We start from the raw sequence: 18,523 nt of genomic DNA, 5'->3' as shown, positions 1-18,523 counted from the left end.
AACATATATTTTTAAGAGCACCGCTGAATGTTCACTTTACATTGCTTTTTTTTTTTCCTGCAGAAGGCCTAGCAACCTTTCCCCATGCTAACTATCCCTAAACTTGCTGTTTTTCCACAGATCTACCCTCCATCAGCGAGTCCTCAAAAATGTTTGTCTCAGGAAGGTCACTGTCAATTCTCCCAATACCCGTCTTGTCTCTTTCAGATTATATCTTAGTTCTCTTTTTTCCCACAAACCAATGACATTAAAATAGGATTTAATATTGCATTATATAGCAGGGTGCATCAAAATCACTTGGAGGGGTTGTTAAAACAGACTGGTGGGTCCCGCCCTCACAGTTCTGATTCAGAAGGTCTGGGATGCGGCCCAGAAATTTGCACTGCTGAGAAATTCCTACCTGATAATGATGGTGCTGCTCCAGGGACCATACTTTATAGAGGGTTCTAGATCTGACTACCCATTATAGTAAAACCAATGACACATGGTTATCTGCATTAGTTAAAACTCAAAAAAATTAAAACTTCAGCTTCTCAGTGGCACTAGCCACATGTTAAGTGCTCAAAAGCCACGTAGTGGTTACTGTATTGGACAGATATAAAGCATTTTCCATCATCTCAGAAAGTTTTACATAACAGCAGTGTTCTAGATCACATATTTACCATCCTTCCTAACACTTCAATCCATTCAAACTCTGGGTATTCAACCTTACCAAACCTACACAAAAAGCAAATGTTGGGATGCCTGGGTGGCTCAGTCAGTTAAGTATCCAACTCTTGATTTTGGCTCAGGTCATGATCTTGGGGTTCTGGGATTGAGCCCTTGTCAGGCTCTAAGCTCGGTGCAGAGTCTGCTTGGGATTCTCTCTCCCTCTCCCTCTGCCCCTCCCCCTGCTTGCTCCCTCTTTCTCTCTCTCTAATAAATAAATAAAATATTAAAAAAAAAAGCAAATGTCATTATTACATGTTCCTGGGACAATTTTTACCTCCCAAGCATATTCAGCAAAAGACACCATGATAATGGGGCGCCTGGGTGGTTCAGTTGGCTAAGTGGCTGCCTTCGGCTCAGGTCATGATCCCAGAGTCCTGGGATCGAGCCCTGCATCGGGCTCCTTGCTCAGAAGCCTGCTTCTCCCTCTCCCACTCCCCCTACTTGTGTTCCCTCTCTCGCTGTCTCTGTCAAATAAATAAATAAAATCTTAAAAAAAAAAAAAAGACACCATGATACTGCTAAAAACACCAGCTCGGGAGTCAGGCAGATCTCAGCTTAAATCCTGACTCTGCCAATGGCTAACTTTGTGACCTTGAGTAAGAGCCTTTATCCCATGGTCTGATGTTCTCCTCCTAAAAGGGGATAATACTAAAGAAAAAAAGGGGAGAGAAGAAAGAAAATAAAAGGGCATCATACTCCTATTTCAGGATTGACATAAAAATTAAATGCGATGATGGATATAAATAGCTCAGCACACAGTGCCCAGTACAAGAAGTCAATAAGCGGAACCGATTAGTACCTGCCTCTCATTTTTCTTTTCCACTCTTGTCTCCCAAGACACTACTCAAAACACTAAAACCCAGACTACTTCTTTCCCCACACTCATACCATGGTTCTGAAAACTGAAAACCCTTCAGAGAGGGACTTCATAACTTCTCAAATACTTGCACTAAGCTTCTCCTGCACTCCACATTAGCCTCTCAATAAGCAGGGACAAAAGAAAGGAAGAAAAAAAAAAAATCTGGGCACCTGGATGGCTCAGTCGTTAAGCGTCTGCCTTCGGCTCAGGTCATGATCCCAGGGTCCTGGGATCGAGCCCCGCATCGGGCTCCCTGCTTCGCGGGAAGCCTGCTTCTCCCTCTCCCACTCCCCCTGCTTGTGTTCCCTCTCTCACTGTGTCTCTCTGTCAAATAAATAAAATCTTTAAAAAAAAAAAAAATCTGCAACCCTCCTCTATTACTCTACCACCAAGAATTCAAACTTGGCACATCCTCAAACTAAAATTACCCCTAGCTCTCCAAAGTTTCTAAACCAGATACTTCCTCCTTGGCAACTTTCAACCATATTGCTGTTCTCACTTTACCGAGTCTACCCAGTGAGACATTGGGCTCCTTATCCAGGCTTTGATTCATCATCATCTACTTTTCGGCTACTTTCTTTTTTTTTAAGATTTTATTTATTTGTCAGAGAGAGAGAGCACAAGCAGGGGGAGCAGCAGAGGGAGAGGGAGAAGCAGGCTCTCCGCTGAACAAGGAGCCCAATGCGGGACTCGATTCCAGGACCCTGGGATCACGACCTGAGCCGAAGGCAGATGCTTAACCGACTGAGCCACCCAGGCGTCCCACTCTCTGCTACTCTCACCATCACCTATGCTAACTCAACCCCATATGACTTTTTCATCTGCCAATGGCAACCTCCAACCCTCACTTAATCATCCCTGGAGTTCCAAAGTTTCCAATCTTGCTTCTAGACAATAGCACACTATGCCATGCAGATCTATCACATAAAACCTTACGAATGTCATTTTATTAGCCTTTTAATAATTTCCTCTGTGGTTTCCAAAAGTTGATTATAACCTTCTCCAAACTCTTCAAGACTGTCACCTAACACTCTCCTCTGAGTCATCAGATTACTGCAACTTCCACTTTGCTAAGGACATCAAGGCCATCAAGCATCCCTTCTCTACCAGTCTTTGTAACGCCACACATTTTGGTCCTTATACTACAGTAATTAAGCACTTATACTACACTACATTATAATAATAAAGCATTAGTAATTGGCAAGTATTGTTCTAAATGCTTATGTACAATTAACTCATTTAATCATCACAACAACCTTATGAAATAGTTATCAAAACCTTTTCTTTTTTGTAGATTAACAAAGTGAAGCATGTGGGACGCCTGGGTGGCTCAGTCAGTTAAGCATCTGCCTTCCTCTCAGGTCATGATCCCAGGGTCCTGGGATTGAGTAAGGCACTGGGCTCCTTGCTCAGCAGGGAGCCTGCTTCTCCCTCTGCCTGCCACTCCCCCTGCTTGTGCGCTCTCTCACTCTCTCTGACAAATAAATAAATAAAATCTTTAAAAAAAATAAAAAGAAAGAAAGAAAGTGAAGCATAGGGAAATCATAGGACTTTACCCATACCATTAAAGAGCCAAGTTACAGAAGTCTGGATCCATCTGTTACTTTCTAGACCAATATGTTCCATGGACTCCCACGCTCTTGACTTTTCCATGTAATCCCACATAATCTCAAAGTCACCCTTCAATAGGGGCTAGGAATGGTGATCAGACAGGGTTAGCCTTAGCTGTTATGATTTAATTTTTTTTCAAGGAAAATATATTCAAGTATGATTTGTGAAAAAAAAATGTATAAAATGACTTACTACAAAGGTATAGTAATCAAAACTATAGTACTGATATAAAGACAGACATACAGACCCATGGAATAGAATAGAGCCCAGAAATAAATTCTCATGTACATGGTCAAGTGATTTTTTTTTTTTTAAGTAGGCTCCACGCCCTGCACAGAGTCCAACATGGGGCTTGAACTCACGACCTTAAGATGAAGACCTGAGCTGCGATCAAGAGTCCAACACTTAACCAACTAAACTACCCAGGTGGTCGAATGATTTTTGATAAGGATGCCAAGACCAGTCAATGAGGAAAAGACAGTCTTTTGAACAAATGGTGCTGGGATAAATGAATATTCACATGCAAAAAATGAAACTGGACCCTTACCTAAAACCACACAGAAAAATTAACTCAAAGTTAACTTAAAACCCAAATTTAAGAGCTAAAACTATAAAACTCTTCAAAGAGTTTGTTTGGGGTGACAAAAAAGTTCTAGAGATGGATAAGCACAATCATAACAACATGAACTTGATTTGATGCCACTGAACCATACACTTTTAAAAATGGTTAAAATGGTAAATTTTATGTATATTGTATTTTACCACAATAAAGAAATTTATAAAATTAATAAATATATAAAACTGACCCCTCTGTTCATGTCCTAGCTCTCTCCTTTCTGATTCCTGAATGATGTCATTCCGAGTCTATCTACTTCATTATCAGTCTCCTCACGGGCTATCACTCCTTCGCTACAAGCTCTTACTCTCTGCCTTTAAACTTGGAGCCTTCATTTTCTCTTCTACGCAGATGGTCCCAAAATGTACATTTCCAGTCCTGATGGCTCCACTCCTCATTCAGGATTTCCACTTAAATTTCCTGTTAACGCCTCTAACTCAAATATCCAAAAGAAAACTTACTCCCTTTGAATTACTCCTTTTGAAATTCATTGTAATGTCAGCACTGCTCCAGTTACTCAAGTTAAAGTTAAAAGCAGCACCTTACTAAACTTCTAGGTCATTTTTCATACCACTCTGTCATCCATAGCACTTTTGACAATCTGTCATTATCTTGGGTATTGGTTTGCTTACTTACACTGTCTATCTTCTAGACTAGAAAAAATATAAATACGAGCTCCATGAAAGTTAGGAATCTTGTCCATCTTAATCACAACTCTGTCCTCAGTTCTGGTATAGCACCTGGCGCATATCAGTCTCAACAAATATTTACCAAATGTTGTTACAGCTTACATTTGTTTTTATTAACAATAATAAAGTATGCGGAATACTATAAACTGCATTTAATACTTAATCATATTCACAACAATCCTACTGAGGAAGTATTTCTCATTATTATGCTCTCTGTTTTATAAATGAGAAATGAGCTTTATACTGGTTAAGTGTCTTTCTCATGCTCATAACACTAAATAAGAGAATGAGGACTAGAATCCAAGGACTCAACTATATCACATTTGCCTATTTAATCAATAAATTTAAAAAACACACTCCTACACATATTTGTTTCAAAGAAATGAAGTTGATTCGGAAATGCCAAAAACCTCAGAATCTCTCTTTGGCATATCAGTACATGGCTAATAAGCCACAGGCTTCAGGTATGCCTCCCAGGGACACAGGGAGGATATAATGTAAAATAGCTGAAAAATCACGCTAGGTATGTTCCATCCATTACTATTACTCTGGGGGCATAACTTATACTGAATTACATTGATAGTGATGTCCTCAAACTACTAACTGGAACCTTCTCACCCAGCAGTAGTAAGAATCCCATGGTTACCAGATACCCTATCAGTCAGGTAGCCCTTGGAGTATAGAGACCATGTCTTCTTGATCTCTGTAGACCTACCACTTAGCACAGTGGCTAAAACCCAGGAGATGCACAATATTGTTTATTCAAGAATGAAGGAATATGGGAAATGCAAAGATATCAGACAGTACCTTACCTTGGGCTCTTCCTGATCTTCCAGTGAAAACTCCATCAATTCATTGGAAATCTCCTCTGTTTGATCTTCCAGTTCTGGATTTTTATCCAATTTTGGAAGTGTAGTAATGGGGCTGCCCAGATATTTCATTTCACTTTCCAAAAAGTTTCCATTGTCCTGTCAATTATATGGACAATATTAATAACTATTCAGAACCCCTTACCTTCCATATACAAAAATTAATTCAAAATGAATCAAAGACCTAAACATAAAAGCTAAACCTGTAAAACTCTTAGAAGAGAACAGTGGAAAAAGTTCATAATATTGGATTTGGCAATGATCTCATTAATAATACACAAAAGCATGGGCAACAGAAGAAAAAAATGGACAAATTGGACTTATCAAAATTAAAAACTCCTGTGCACCAAAAAATACCACCAAGAAAGTAAAAAGACAATGTACAAAATGGGAGAAAATATTGGCAAGTCATATACCTGATGAGGGATTAATACCCAGAATACATAAAACACTCATACAGTGTAACACCAAAAAAAACAAAGATTTAAAAATGGTGCAGCAGAGGGAAGTCTGGGTGGCTCAGTCGGTTAAGCGTCTGCCTTCGGCTCAGGTCATGATCCCAGGGTCCTGGGATCAAGTCCTGCATTGGGCTCCTTGCTCAGCAGGGAGCTTGCTTCTCCCTCTGCCTGACGCCACCCCTACTTGTGCTCTCTCTCTCTGTTTCTGACAAATAAATAAATAAATAATCTTAAAAAAAATAAAAATAAAAATGGTGCAGCTGATATGGATAACAGTATAGTGGTTCCCCCGCAAATTAAATATAGCATTATCTTATAATCCACCAATTCCATTTCTGGGTATATATTCCAAAGAATTGAAAGCAAGGATTCGAACAGATATTTGTATACCAATATTCATGGTAACATTATTCGCAATGGAAAGAGGTGGAAACAATCCAAATGTCCATCAACAAATTAATGGATAAACAGAATGTTATACCACTAAGTGTCCAAAAGTCAAATTCATAGAGACAGAAAATAGACTAGATGTTACCAGGAGCTGGAGGGAGGGAGGAATGGGGGAGCTATTTTTTAATGGGTAGAGAGCTTCTGTTCTAAATGATGAAAAAAAAAACGGAAATGAATAGTGGTGATGGTTGCACAACATTGTGAATGTATTTAATGCCTCTGGGTTGTACACTTAAAAATGGTTAAAATGGCAAATTTTATGTTATGTATACTTTACCACATTAAAAGACACACACACACACACACACACAGAGGAAACTATTCAGTAATTTACCATGCTCCAAGTCTTCCCTTTCTCCAAGAAATCAAAAATCTGAAACATGGTCAACCTAATCTACTTATGATGGGCTATGTTAAAATGACTTTTCCCTAGGATTGAGATAGAAATGACTTTTCCCTAGGATTGAGATTAGACCCTAAATCCCTGGAGTTATCTTGAATCCACTGTCTATTAAAAGCAAGTGAATGCCTGGGTAACTTAAGACTCCAGTAGCTAAATGGACAAAAGACACAGTCATTTACTAGGTAAAATATATATGGCTAATATTCACATGAAATCACTACTAATTGTTTTTAACATAAAGTAAAACATTTACCAATCTAATTAGCAGTTAAAAAAACAGTAACAACGGGGCGCCTGGGTGGCTCAGATGGTTAGGCATCTGCCTTCGGCTCAGGTCATGATTCCAGGGTCCTGGGAACGAGCCCCGCATCGGGCTCCTGGCTCAGCAGGGAGCCTGCTTCTCCCTCTCTCTCTGCCTCTCTCCCTGCTCATGCTCTCTCTCTCTGTATCTCTGTGTCTCAAATGAATAAATAAAATCTTTAAAAAAAAAAAACAAAACAGTAACATTTATCCAAAGACCTATAGATTGATCATGAATATGTAAATTCCTACATTTTTGGAAAGGAATCTCACTATATGTAACAAAAATCTTAAAAATATACACTTTAACCTCGTAATTATAATTCTTGGTACTAATCCTAAAGAAAATATTTTGAAATATAGGTAAAGATTGGTGCTCAAGAATTACATAATAGCATTATTTGTAAAAGCAAAATCTGGGTGCCACTAAGTGTCCAAAAATAGGGAAGTAGATTGTAAAGAAATGAGGTAAAATGTTAATAGCAGTTTTCCCTCTATGAGGTAGCTATCTCCTTTTTTATATTCCTATATTCCTATATTTTAAAACCATTTTCACAATGGGCACATAGTACTTTTAAAAATTGGGAGGAGACACATAAAGAATAAAGAATAAAACAGAAAAATTTTAAATGCCTAAGAATTTTTTTTCCTCCTTAAATTTAAACAAATAAAAAGATCAGGGGACGTGTCTCCTTCCTTTTCTGGAGTTACTTCTCCAACCCCTTTTCTCACCCAAGCCTGCTTAGAAAAATTCAAAGGGTTGTAAATGCAGATCTGCCACCCTATAATCCACAACGCCTCAGCAGACCCTTGATGAGGATGTTTGGTGACTCACCAGTAGAGAAAGGGGAGACATGTAAGGCCCCCCTGGTCTCTTTCGAAACTTCAGGGTCCTGGGTACCCACCACTCCAAGGACTTCAAAGTGTTGTTCTCCTGCATAAGAAAAACTACATTGGCTGGAGGAAGACAAGCATCAGCAAGCCCTGCCAAACACATTTCATCAGATGAAGCCATGAATAACCCTCACAAAACACATTAAGTGTAATCAAGGTTGATCCTATATCCTGATGATACAAATTATGGTTTGAATTTGACGTATGATATGTAGATTTGCTTTGGAGGATACTAATTTTACAATCACAAGTAAAGGAAGGGAGGAAGAGGGGAGACTGAGTGGGGAGGGGATGGTGAGATTTTTAAAAAGTTATCAGAAGGAAAAAAAAAAGTTATCAGAAGGACAGTATCAAATCAAGAAAGAGCTGATTAGAACAGCCAAAAACATGGGTATAACTTAGTCAGTGTGAGAAAAGGACAGGAGCTATCTTTTATAAATACTGACCTGGGGGAAAGGAAGGGAGGCAGGAAATAGAAAAAGATGGCTAGAAAAGAGAATTAGTTGAAGGGGTTATTTAGATAATTATCTTAGTGATTAGGTGGCTCTAAGGAGCCCAGTTCAACTCAGAACTGATGGAGGGGGGCGCCTGGGTGGCTCAGTCCATAAGCATATGACTCTTGGTTTCGGCTCAGGTCAGGATCTCAAGGTCGTGGGACTGAGCCCTGCCTCAGGCTCTGCACTCAGCAGGGAGTCTGCTTGGGGATTCTCTCCCTTTCCCTCTGCCCCTTCCCCACCCTTTCTCTTTCTCTCTCTAAAATACTTTAAACAAACAAAAAAACAAAAAACTGATGGAGGGCCTGAGGCTCAGAGAAAAAGGCCCATGGCTTTCTCAGAATTCTAAGCTGGACTAAGGGAGAAATAAGAAATAAAGTAGACCCATACATGAAGCCATGCAAAGAGTATGTTAACAACTTATGTACATTACCTTTATCTGTTTTTAAAAAAAAAATAGTTCTTGGGCGCCTGGGTGGCTCAGTTGGTTAAGCGACTGCCTTCGGCTCAGGTCATGATCCTGGAGTCCCGGGATCGAGTCCCGCATCGGGCTCCCTGCTCGGCAGGGGGTCTGCTTCTCCCTCTGCCCCTCCCCCCTCTCATGTGCTCTCTCTCTCTCATTCTCTCTGTCTCAAATAAATAAATAAAATCTTTAAAAAAAAAAAAAAAAAAAAGTTCTAAATTCCCAAACTACAGTAACAAATTTTTTGTCCTTAAACGAATCAACTGAACATGGGTAATAATGACGACCTGCAGTGGAAGACTTGGAGCTAGGTTTCTGTTCTAGGGTCAAACCTTAAAGAAAAAAAAGCAAACCATAAAGAATTTTTTGCCTAGGGGCGCCTGCGTGGCTCAGTTGGTTAAGCCTCTGCCTTCAGCTCAGGTCACAGGGCTCCCTGCTCAGTGGGGAGTCTGCTTCTCCCTCCCCCTCTGTCCTTCCCCCCTGTTCATTCTCTCTCTCTCTCTCTCAAATAAATAAATAAAATCTTAAAAAAAAGAATTTTTGCCTAGAGTGATGCAGTTTGCTTGTCTGCACACTGAGGCATAAGGGTTCTAGGTCTCGTAATGATACTGATGAGTTGCCCTCACAGGAAGAAAAGTGCTAATGTATCTAGGTTTCTGTTTACCACTCACATTTTCTTTATTTGTGGATGAGCTACATATTGCATCTTTCTTCCTGTTGCCATGGTCCAAAGCATTTGGAGTGCTACAACGCAGCTGTGCCTACAAGAGAACGTTTTCTGAGAAAATCCAGCATCCTTGAGCCACAGGTGAGCTGGAAAGCCTCTGTCTCCCACCTGAGAAACAAACCCAAACCCAAGAAAGAGATGCTACTCACTGGGCTGCATTTTGTAAGGTGCTGTTGATGATTCCTGCAGACCAAAAAAACTGCCAGTCAGTTAACCCAAATACTGTTTGGTTATTTGTCAGTGGCTTGGGGCATCCCAACTTTTCCTTTCTTCCATGCAAGGAGCCCTATACCTAGTTGATGTGTCTCTTTCAGTAACAATATGTAGGGTGCTCTCTGGAAAATATGAAGATGTTGAGTGACATCCTGGAGATAAGGCCCTCATTTCTTGTGCATAACCATATATACAGACATCCATCAAAGATGATGAGTTTATCCTACATCTTATGTAGACACAATTGACTAATTTTCCAGCTTTGGCTATTAGGAGCTTATATTTATTTTTTATGAATTACTATCCTTTCTGCCAGGATTTTATCCAGTCTACATGGGTTAGGACATTTTAAGCAAGTCAAAGAAACTAAAGCAATCCAAAGTGAAATTTTCACGTGTATTATTAAAAACAATCATGGAGGGGCACCTGGCTGGTTCAGTCACTGCAGCATGTGACTCTTGATCTCCAGGTTGTGAGTTCAAGCCCCAGGTTGGGTGTAGAGATGACTTAAAAATAAAATCTTGGGGCGCCTGGGTGGCTCAGTCGTTAAGTGTCTGCCTTTGGCTCAGGTCATGATCGCAGGGTCCTGGGATCGAGCCCCGCATCAGCTCCCTGCTTGGCGGGAAGCCTGCTTCTCCCTCTCCCCCCCCCCCCCACCCCCCCTGCTTGTGTTCCTGCTCTCACTATCTCTCTCTGTCAAATAAATAAATAAAATCTTTAAAAAAATAAAAAATAAATATAAAATCTTTAAAAAAATAAATAATTAAATAAAAATTTTAAAAGTCATGGAATGCTTTCACTAGTGCACCATAGTGGCACCTAATTCACCTAAATATCGAAGAACAAAGTTCTAAGAAGATTAAAACAGTCAAATGGAAACCTTACAATAAGCCTAAGAAGTTAAGAAGTTGAATTAAAATTACTTTTCAGGGCAACCCTGTTGGGACCCCTCTCACTCTTGAGAGCTTTTTCTGTATCTTCACTTAATAAACTTCTTTTGCTTCGCTCACACACACACACAAAAATTACTTTTCATTCCTTGAGGATTCCCCAGTTGAACGTTTTAGATCTCCAACAAAGAATCCCCATGAATAATAATACTAAACATTATAAAATGCTTGGCATGTGCTAAATTTCATCCTTACAAGAGCAGTTATGAGAAGTATTAGTATTATTTCCATTGTTATTTATTACAAATGAAGCAACTGAGGTCCACTGAAGTTAAGAAACTCTTCAGAGTCACAGCTGGGCAAACAGTAAGCCAATGGAATCTAGATACTCTAACGTAGCCCTACTCACATGCAGGTAACAGCCGATGCCTAAACGTAATATGCCATTTTCTTTCATTTTTAAAATATAATATGGATTGTATGTAATGGTTAAAATGAACTATTTAGATCTGGGAAACTTAAAAAAACCTTTCAAAGGAAGGATCTAGGCTTTCAAGTTCACTTAACCCAAAGCAAAAGGTTCAATATTCTGCAGTCTGCATAGGATAAAAATCTCTGTGCCAGTGCTGAAAAGGCTTTAACGTGGGGTTCGTTTAGCAAAAGAACTTACATCCCAGTTAAATGTATTTCCTGAGGTCCTTTAGAATCCAAATGACCTGTAATCAGATATGCAGAGTTATTCTTATTCATGCATCCTGTCTTTCCTTCTGGTTTTCTTCATTTCTTAATTTCAAAAGCTGATGTTTTGAACACAAAGGCTCTTGATAGGTACTAAGTTTATGGTACAAGGTACAAGTTCATGAAAACTTAAGAATTTACAAAGAAAAAATGCTGGGAAACAGTGCCCTAGCCTAAACAACAGAGATTTTTTTTCATGAGTAGAAAATAATGTTTATCATTCAGGAAATCCGAAAGTAGAACAAATACTAAAATGGTTGACTAGTTACTCCTTTTGGACTCAGACCCTACAAAAACACAAGAATTAGTTAGCAAATATTTATGTTCGTTTCTTTGCCTTTATTGAGATTAGAGTAGGGCATAAAACGTCTCATTTTAACTATGGCTTTCATTCCATCAGTTAGTCAACAAAATATTCCTTCCTGTCTAAACTTTTCAAATGCAAAGTGACCCCTATTAATGATATTACATTTCTCTTCTTGGCTTATCATTCTCAAAAATCCACTAGGTACTCACAGAATTCCAACTTCAAGGATTTCTACCTACTTTACCACCTTCCATATCTATCCAACTACCCTGCCCTCTCCCTTGAAAGCTGTTCTTTCCTTTGCGGCCTTTACCTCCCTTCTCCTTACCAATTTCATCAGTGTCTGCAGAAGTGGTAAGTTGATTGGCAGACATCTCTCCACCACCGCTAAGATTCGAAAGATCAAGGCAACATTTTGGGGTTCCTCTATTGAGACATAATAGTACATCAAGATTCCTATTAGGTTGTAATATCCTTAAAAGGCAAAGATCACATTATCCTCTTCATCTGAAACACCCCTCAACAGTCATTCACACAATCTAAACAGTGTCCAAATAAATCTAGTTGCTTTTTGGCAATATTTCAGAGTAGGCTGAGAAAAATCTCCCACTTTTCTCTACTCCAATAATTTGCATGTCATTTCCTCCTCACCAACATAGTAAGACAAGTAATTTTTTTAAAATTGAGGACCAAAGATTATTGGCTGAAGTCAGTCTTGACCCCACATCTTCTCCCCTGCACTGTGAGCACACAGATTTGATTTCTCCTTGGAGTCTCTAGTACTTCTGAGGTCTATAACTCTCCAACTTTGTTTGCTAGCTGAGGCATCAGAGCATGGCATGACCAGAATTTAAAGAATAACAGTAACACTAATATTAATACTAATAAAACAACCAACTCATATAACCCAATAGAGTTTTCGAAGACTTCTCCCAGACATCACATCATTTGATTCCCACAAGATCGTAGTAAGATAGGAAGAGATTATTATTTCTTTGTCACAAAAAAGAAACCTGAGACTCAAGGGTCATATGGTTAATGAAGGGCAGGGTTTAAAACTTCACCCCTGATCTTTGAGTCAGGATAATTTTCAAAAAAAAGAAAGACTGGGGCGCCTGTGTGGTTCAGTTGGTTAAGCGTCTGCCTTCGGCTCAGGTCATGATCCCAGGGTCCTGGAATGAGCCCCGCCTCGGCCTCCCTGCTCAGCGGGGAGCCTACTTCTCCCTCTCCCTACTGCTCCCCCTGCTTGTGCTCTGTCAAATAAATAAAATCTTAAAAAAAACAAATCCAAAGACTATTCATAAAAGCAAAGGAGATAAGGTGTGAAAAGTGAATTTACCCAGACAAAACGCTTAGGTTTGCAGAATCACCAAAGAGTTTGTTCACTGGAGTTCTAGGGAGATCTGGACAGGTGGTAAAGGAAGTGTCTCTCTCCAGAAGCAGGTTTAATATCTTCCTCCGACTGGATCTAAAACTGGGTCCTGAGCTGAGGCGTCCCTCCTCTCCTGCGGATGAAATGGATTCTGCGGACATGGCCTCCGAAACCTAAGGAAATAAGGAAATCAATCAATCAATCAATCCTAGCTAAGAGGTGAACATCATCTACATAAGCACCTCACAGGCTGCCCAGTTTTCATAAGCTCCTCCACCCTTCCCAGCAGTGGCCCAGCGGCTCATATTGGAGGAGGGGCATCCCAATCCCAACCGATGAATCCCAGGTCGGCCTGAAGATGAAATCGCACGTGCCCCAAGCGGCTTGGCCTTTTCCTCGGAGCCTGGACTTAACTAGAGGTAAACGTAAGACTTTTTTTCCCCCCCAAGTCAGGTCTACAACCCAACGTGGGGCTCGAACTCACGGCCCGAAAATCAACAGTCCCACGTTCCATCGACTGAGCCAGCCAGGCGCCCCAAACCCAAGACTTTAAAAAAGGAATGAAAAGAGGCTTTCACTTGTTCGGGGGCTACACAGCTCGTGACTCACGGCAAGGAAGGAATTCAGGTCTCTTAACTCGCGACAATAACTATTTAGGTCCCCTGAAGTTCTGTTTGTGAGACCCCGACCGGACTATGAGGGGACGCTGGGGTCTCAGATTCCGGTGGAGAAGGCTCTGCGCTTACCTCAGGAGAAACGGAAGTGGGAAATCAGTCACAAGCAAAGGCTTAATCAAAATTAAAAGAAATCTGAGGAAAGGAGTCAATTAACCAGACTACAATTCTGCTTCTAGACCGGATAGGTTCGGGTCGAGGTTTGCGCGTCTCTCAGGAGAGGGTCGAAGTTATAAGCCTCGGTGCAAGAATATCAACAGTCACAGGTCCTGGCAATTCAAACCTTCCGCCTTCCCAGTAAACCTATCCCATTCCCCTCAAAGCTGCGCCAGCCAATCTGCGCGCGCCCGCCCAGAGCCCCCCCCACCCCCACCCCATAGCCAATCGTTTGGCTCTACATCACCAGGCGTGAGCTTGCTTTGGCAGGAACACAATTTGCCCCGCCCCTCAGACGGAGCAGGATGCCCATTGGCCCATCAGCGTTCGGCGAGCCCCGAGGTAAGCCCCGCCCCCCTGGGTGCCTGGCACACCATTGGCTCTTCCTCTGACCAATCGCCACAGCCTTCCCGGGCTCTCCATTCCCTTAGCCCCTCCAACCCCGGGAGATTTAAACTGCAATTCGTGAGCGATTATCACTCTTTAGGATAATATCTGGGGAGATTTGTTTGGATGCAGGGTGTTTTAAACGTTTCTCTTTCCTTGCTTCTTTCTTGTGTCGTTACGTGGGTCTTTTCCTCTTCGTTTTACTTGACTTCAGTTGGAAATGGAGCCTTCTCCACTGGTATGGCAGATGTTGAGACGAGACAGGTGTGTGTCCTTATGCTGAGCAGCTCTGGCCCCTTCCAAGAGCGTTCCTTGTTCGGTTTTCCTTTTACAGCGCAGCATCTCTTAGACGCTAGGTTATGTAGGATAAAGGAAATTTCTTTAGAGGGAAAGCGGGGGAATTGAATCATCTCTTGGCATAATCCTTATCACAGTCCAAAGGATTACAATCTTCGGTCGTTTATGGAAATTTGGACACTGATGAAGTGATATTTAAATTTTTTTTTCCCCTAAAGTTTATTTATTTATTTATTTTTGTAATCTCTACACCCAATGTGGGGTTCAAACTCAGGATCCCAAGATCAAGAGTCCCATGGTCTTCTGACTTAGCCAGTCAGGAGCCCCAAGAATTTATTCTTTTATTTTAATGTTGAAGATTTTAATAGTCATGTGGGGGTAGTAGTGGGCATAGATGAAACAAGATTTGCCATGAGTATTAGCTGATGGGTAACTGGGGATCCATGATATCACTGCTCTCAAAGTTTAACACGCATTCTAATCATCTGGAGATCTTGTTAAAATGCAGGTTCTGATTCAGTAGGTCTGGGTTGGGGCCCAAGATTCTGCACTTCTAACAAGCTTGCAACTGATGCTGATGTGGCTGGTCCTAGGACCATACTTTGAGTAGGAAAACATTATGCTGTGTTCTTCTCTGTATTTTTCCATAATAATAAAAAAAACTTGAAAATAACCTGGAAGCTCTTTAAAATGCAGGCCCTCAAAATGATGATTCATTAAGTTGAGAGTGGGACCTAGGAATTATCAAGGCTCCCAGGGCTACTCATGCTGATGTCTTGCAGACCACTCTGGGAAACAAATCAGAAATGCAACCTTTATCTTTGAGAAACAGTTAAGTCAGAAATACAATCTTTATCTGGTGTCCACATCTTGGTGGTGGTACAGTGTAGTCAGCTAGGTTTTATCCTAAAACCCCTTTCATCTATAGAATCTGCTTCCCCAGAAAGGAAGTGTGTGAAGAACCTTTGTACTCTGGGATTGAGATGGTGAGTGTGGGAGTCAGCACAGAGCCCTGCCATGCCAGGTGAGTTTGAAAACCAGACTGCGGGTTAAGGGAATGTGTGTGGGATGAGTTGGTTTCTGCTTTGATAACCATAATCACACTTCACGGGGCCACTGTATACTTCCCCTGCAGGTGGGAGGTAGAGACAGATGAAATTGTTCTACAGCGGCGGCAAAAACAGATAGATTATGGCAAGCGCACACCTGGTTACCAGTGTTTTCTGCAGCAGGTCCCCAAGTGAGTGCAGCTGTGGGTGGTCACAACAACAGTGTCATCCAAGTGGCTTTGGTTTAATGTAGGGTGATGGAAAGATACTAGAATCTGAGTGCTCTCACAAATTTGCATCATTACTACAACTAATTCTCCTGCAATGTAGCCCCAAAAATAAATTTTCAAGATTTTTTTTCAAATGGAACAAATCATACTTGGGCCATGAGAGTTTTTAAAGTTCTATTCAGTTTGCTATGAAGTTTTTTCTTTCTAACCATTTTTACCTCATACGTCCAGCTGACTTCGCTAATTAGAACATACTTGCCTAATTACATGTTTCCATGCATACATGCAACCTAAATGTATAAAAAGGTAGTATGTATCTTAAAGGGATGTCAGATACTGTCTTTATATCTATCTTGACTTCTAAGAGAGTTGGAATATCTATATTACCTTTCCCAGAAGAATATTAGGAATTTAGGAAGTTTAGTGCTAATCCCACCCGAAGATTTCTTTTTCTTTTTTCTTTTTTTTTTAAGATTTTATTTATTTGACAGAGAGAGACACAGCGAGAGAGGGAACACAAGCAGGAGGAGTGGGAGAGGGAGAAGCAGGCTTCCCGCAGAGCAGGGAGCCTGATGTGGGGCTCGATCCTAGGACCCTGGGATCATGACCCGAGCTGAAGGCAGACGCTTAACGACTGAGCCACCCAGGCGCCCCTGAAGATTTATTTTTTCCTATTGAATTGAGGGCATTGGTCCTACCTGACTCTCAGGAAATCCCTGAGCCTCCGAATTCACTGTGGTAAACAATGAGCTGTGCCCATTTATCTTGACCTGAGTCTTACACACATTTGTCATTGCCAGGGCAAAGCGACAGCCAGGACTTCACCCTCAAACACCAAACAAGAAGAGGAGGTACAGCCGTCGCTCCTGGGATGCCCAGATCAGGCAGTGGAGAAGAGCCCTACATTCTTGGGACCCCCCCCAGCCAGCCCCTGCAGGGCAGGGTTCTGAGGGGTGTGTGCATTATTTTTGGTTCCTTGTTTGAATGGTGGACTGAGCCCCACCTCTCCTCACTTTGTAGAGATTTAGCTTTTACTGGCTGAAAAGGGAGAGTCTGAATGAGATGCATGTTTCTCTGACTCTGCCGCCTTCCTAGGCAGGGAATGGAGCATCTCTTAGAGCCAATGGGTTCCACCCATTTGGATGACCTCCTGGATGACTGGTTCCAGGTCCTGGAACCCTCAGTGAATCTGGATGGAGACCAGAAGGGAGCCCAGGTAGTATCTTCTTCTAAAACCCACTGGAGCAGGGTTAGGGATGGGGTCTGACCCATGAGGAAAAAATTAGGATGGGGTTCAAGGTAGCAGTTGAAGAAAAAAAGAAGAAAAATGGGGCAGCAGGAAAAAACAGGACATGAAAAAAAAATCTGAGAACTGAAGGTGGCATAAGGAGATTTAATTGTAGTTGGTAATGGTGGGAAAGTTGGGCTGCATTGGAGGTTATTTTATACTTGATGAAAGGGGTATAATCTTCCTTGGAAATGAGGCCTCGAAACCTAACATGAAGGGTTTGGGTTTTTTTTTAAAGTCTATTTATTTCAATGTTTTGCAAATGAGCCAATGCTAACTTACTATTCTCAATCACTGAACTTTATTAACTATGGTTAATAATAAAATGAGTATCACCAAGTGGTGAAGACCAAGGGCTTTAGAGCCTCAAGGACTGCTTTGTAATATTACCTTGGCCCTCCACATGGGCAGTCACTTAATCTCTCTGACCATTTCATCTGTCAAATAGGGAGATTTGTCTCATTTGATGATTCTAAGCAAAAAATGAGAATACATATTTAAAGTATGTAGCACAGTGCCTGGCACATAATATGTGCTCCACAACAGCAATTATTGGAAACCATGTCTCCTATACTTCATGGCCCCTGCCGTCTCTTTTGCCAAGGGATTTGAAATGTGCAAGGAAATGTGCAGTGCGTCTTCCCTCCACTACCATTTTCTTGATAAATAGCTCACTTTGCCTCTACTCTTCTTTTTCAGTTTGCAGACTTGGGGCTCCTGCCTACTCCCTTCCCTGGCTCTGTGAGGAAGATCCCCACCACTGGTTCTACTTTCTAGCTGATCACAGTTATATATCTGTCCCAGATTTGAGTGGGGCACAAAATATTTAGAGAAAACAGACGTCTTTCAAGGGACGTGTTGCTAAGTGTAACGGTGAAGATTACCTGCATTACTGCTACTTCCCAATCGATTAAAAAAAAAAAATCTAAAACTGCCCTTTAAAGAGATCACAACACGAAGGCATTGTTTAAAACTTCTTTCCCCATTTTTGCCTGCTTTCCTAAACCTTCTTTGATAGCTGAGACTCAAATTTACGTAAGAGCCAGTAACCATTTAGCTGTTCCCCAACCTCTTCCCTACTAACGTCTACGTTCAGTCTTTTCAAAAAAGACTTAAACTTTGGCTGAGGTGGGAGGTGGTGGTAGTGGTGGAAATTTAATAAACGGTGGCATCCTCTTCCTGAAGAGGAAATACATAGCTTATCAACATCTTTTACCTAGCTGCCTGTTTCCTTCCTCCCTCCCTTTCTGTCTTAAGGAAAGTGGTCCAGCTGTAACCACCATACTCCCCCCTCCCCCCCCACCCCCGCAAGCAACTGAACCGCCTATGATGTCATAATCACAACCCCATTACCTCATCCTGCTGGGGGGTGGGGGTG

The 18,523-nt window shown here is 41.3% G+C and overlaps 2 protein-coding genes across 2 annotated transcripts in view; one reads left to right on the top strand and one right to left on the bottom strand.

The window, feature by feature from the left end:
* CDC25C (cell division cycle 25C) overlaps window positions 1–13,225 on the bottom strand; it is a 28,590-nt gene extending 15,365 nt beyond the window's left edge. The window contains exons 1-7 of the mRNA XM_032425069.1: window positions 13,032–13,225; window positions 12,021–12,118; window positions 11,318–11,363; window positions 9,694–9,727; window positions 9,489–9,578; window positions 7,802–7,900; window positions 5,299–5,454 (exon numbers count right to left, since the gene is read on the bottom strand). Coding sequence (XP_032280960.1) covers window positions 5,299–5,454; window positions 7,802–7,900; window positions 9,489–9,578; window positions 9,694–9,727; window positions 11,318–11,363; window positions 12,021–12,118; window positions 13,032–13,225 — 717 coding nt within the window. The remainder of the gene's footprint in view (window positions 1–5,298; window positions 5,455–7,801; window positions 7,901–9,488; window positions 9,579–9,693; window positions 9,728–11,317; window positions 11,364–12,020; window positions 12,119–13,031) is intronic.
* A 1,303-nt stretch (window positions 13,226–14,528) lies between these two features.
* LOC116645257 (oocyte-specific histone RNA stem-loop-binding protein 2-like) lies at window positions 14,529–17,922 on the top strand. The gene is made up of 6 exons (XM_032425345.1): window positions 14,529–14,545; window positions 15,507–15,602; window positions 15,714–15,818; window positions 16,658–16,810; window positions 16,953–17,073; window positions 17,845–17,922. Exons 1-6 carry the CDS (start codon window positions 14,529–14,531, stop codon window positions 17,920–17,922), a joined length of 570 nt encoding a protein of 189 aa, XP_032281236.1.
* Window positions 17,923–18,523: the final 601 nt, after the last annotated feature.

Source organism: Phoca vitulina, unplaced genomic scaffold, assembly GCF_004348235.1.
Source record: "Phoca vitulina isolate PV1807 unplaced genomic scaffold, GSC_HSeal_1.0 scaffold32, whole genome shotgun sequence".
Classification (NCBI taxonomy): Eukaryota; Metazoa; Chordata; class Mammalia; order Carnivora; family Phocidae; genus Phoca; species Phoca vitulina.
Note: the sequence above shows the minus strand (reverse complement) of the source record. Positions and strands in the feature narration are given on the sequence as shown.

Excerpts from the sequence above, each read along its gene's own strand:
- LOC116645257 (XM_032425345.1), top strand. Across the intron at positions 15,603-15,713 it reads ACAGAGCCCTGCCATGCCAG|GTGGGAGGTAGAGACAGATG; the intron begins GTGAGTTTGAAA and ends CTTCCCCTGCAG. Across the intron at positions 15,819-16,657 it reads TTTCTGCAGCAGGTCCCCAA|GGCAAAGCGACAGCCAGGAC; the intron begins GTGAGTGCAGCT and ends TGTCATTGCCAG.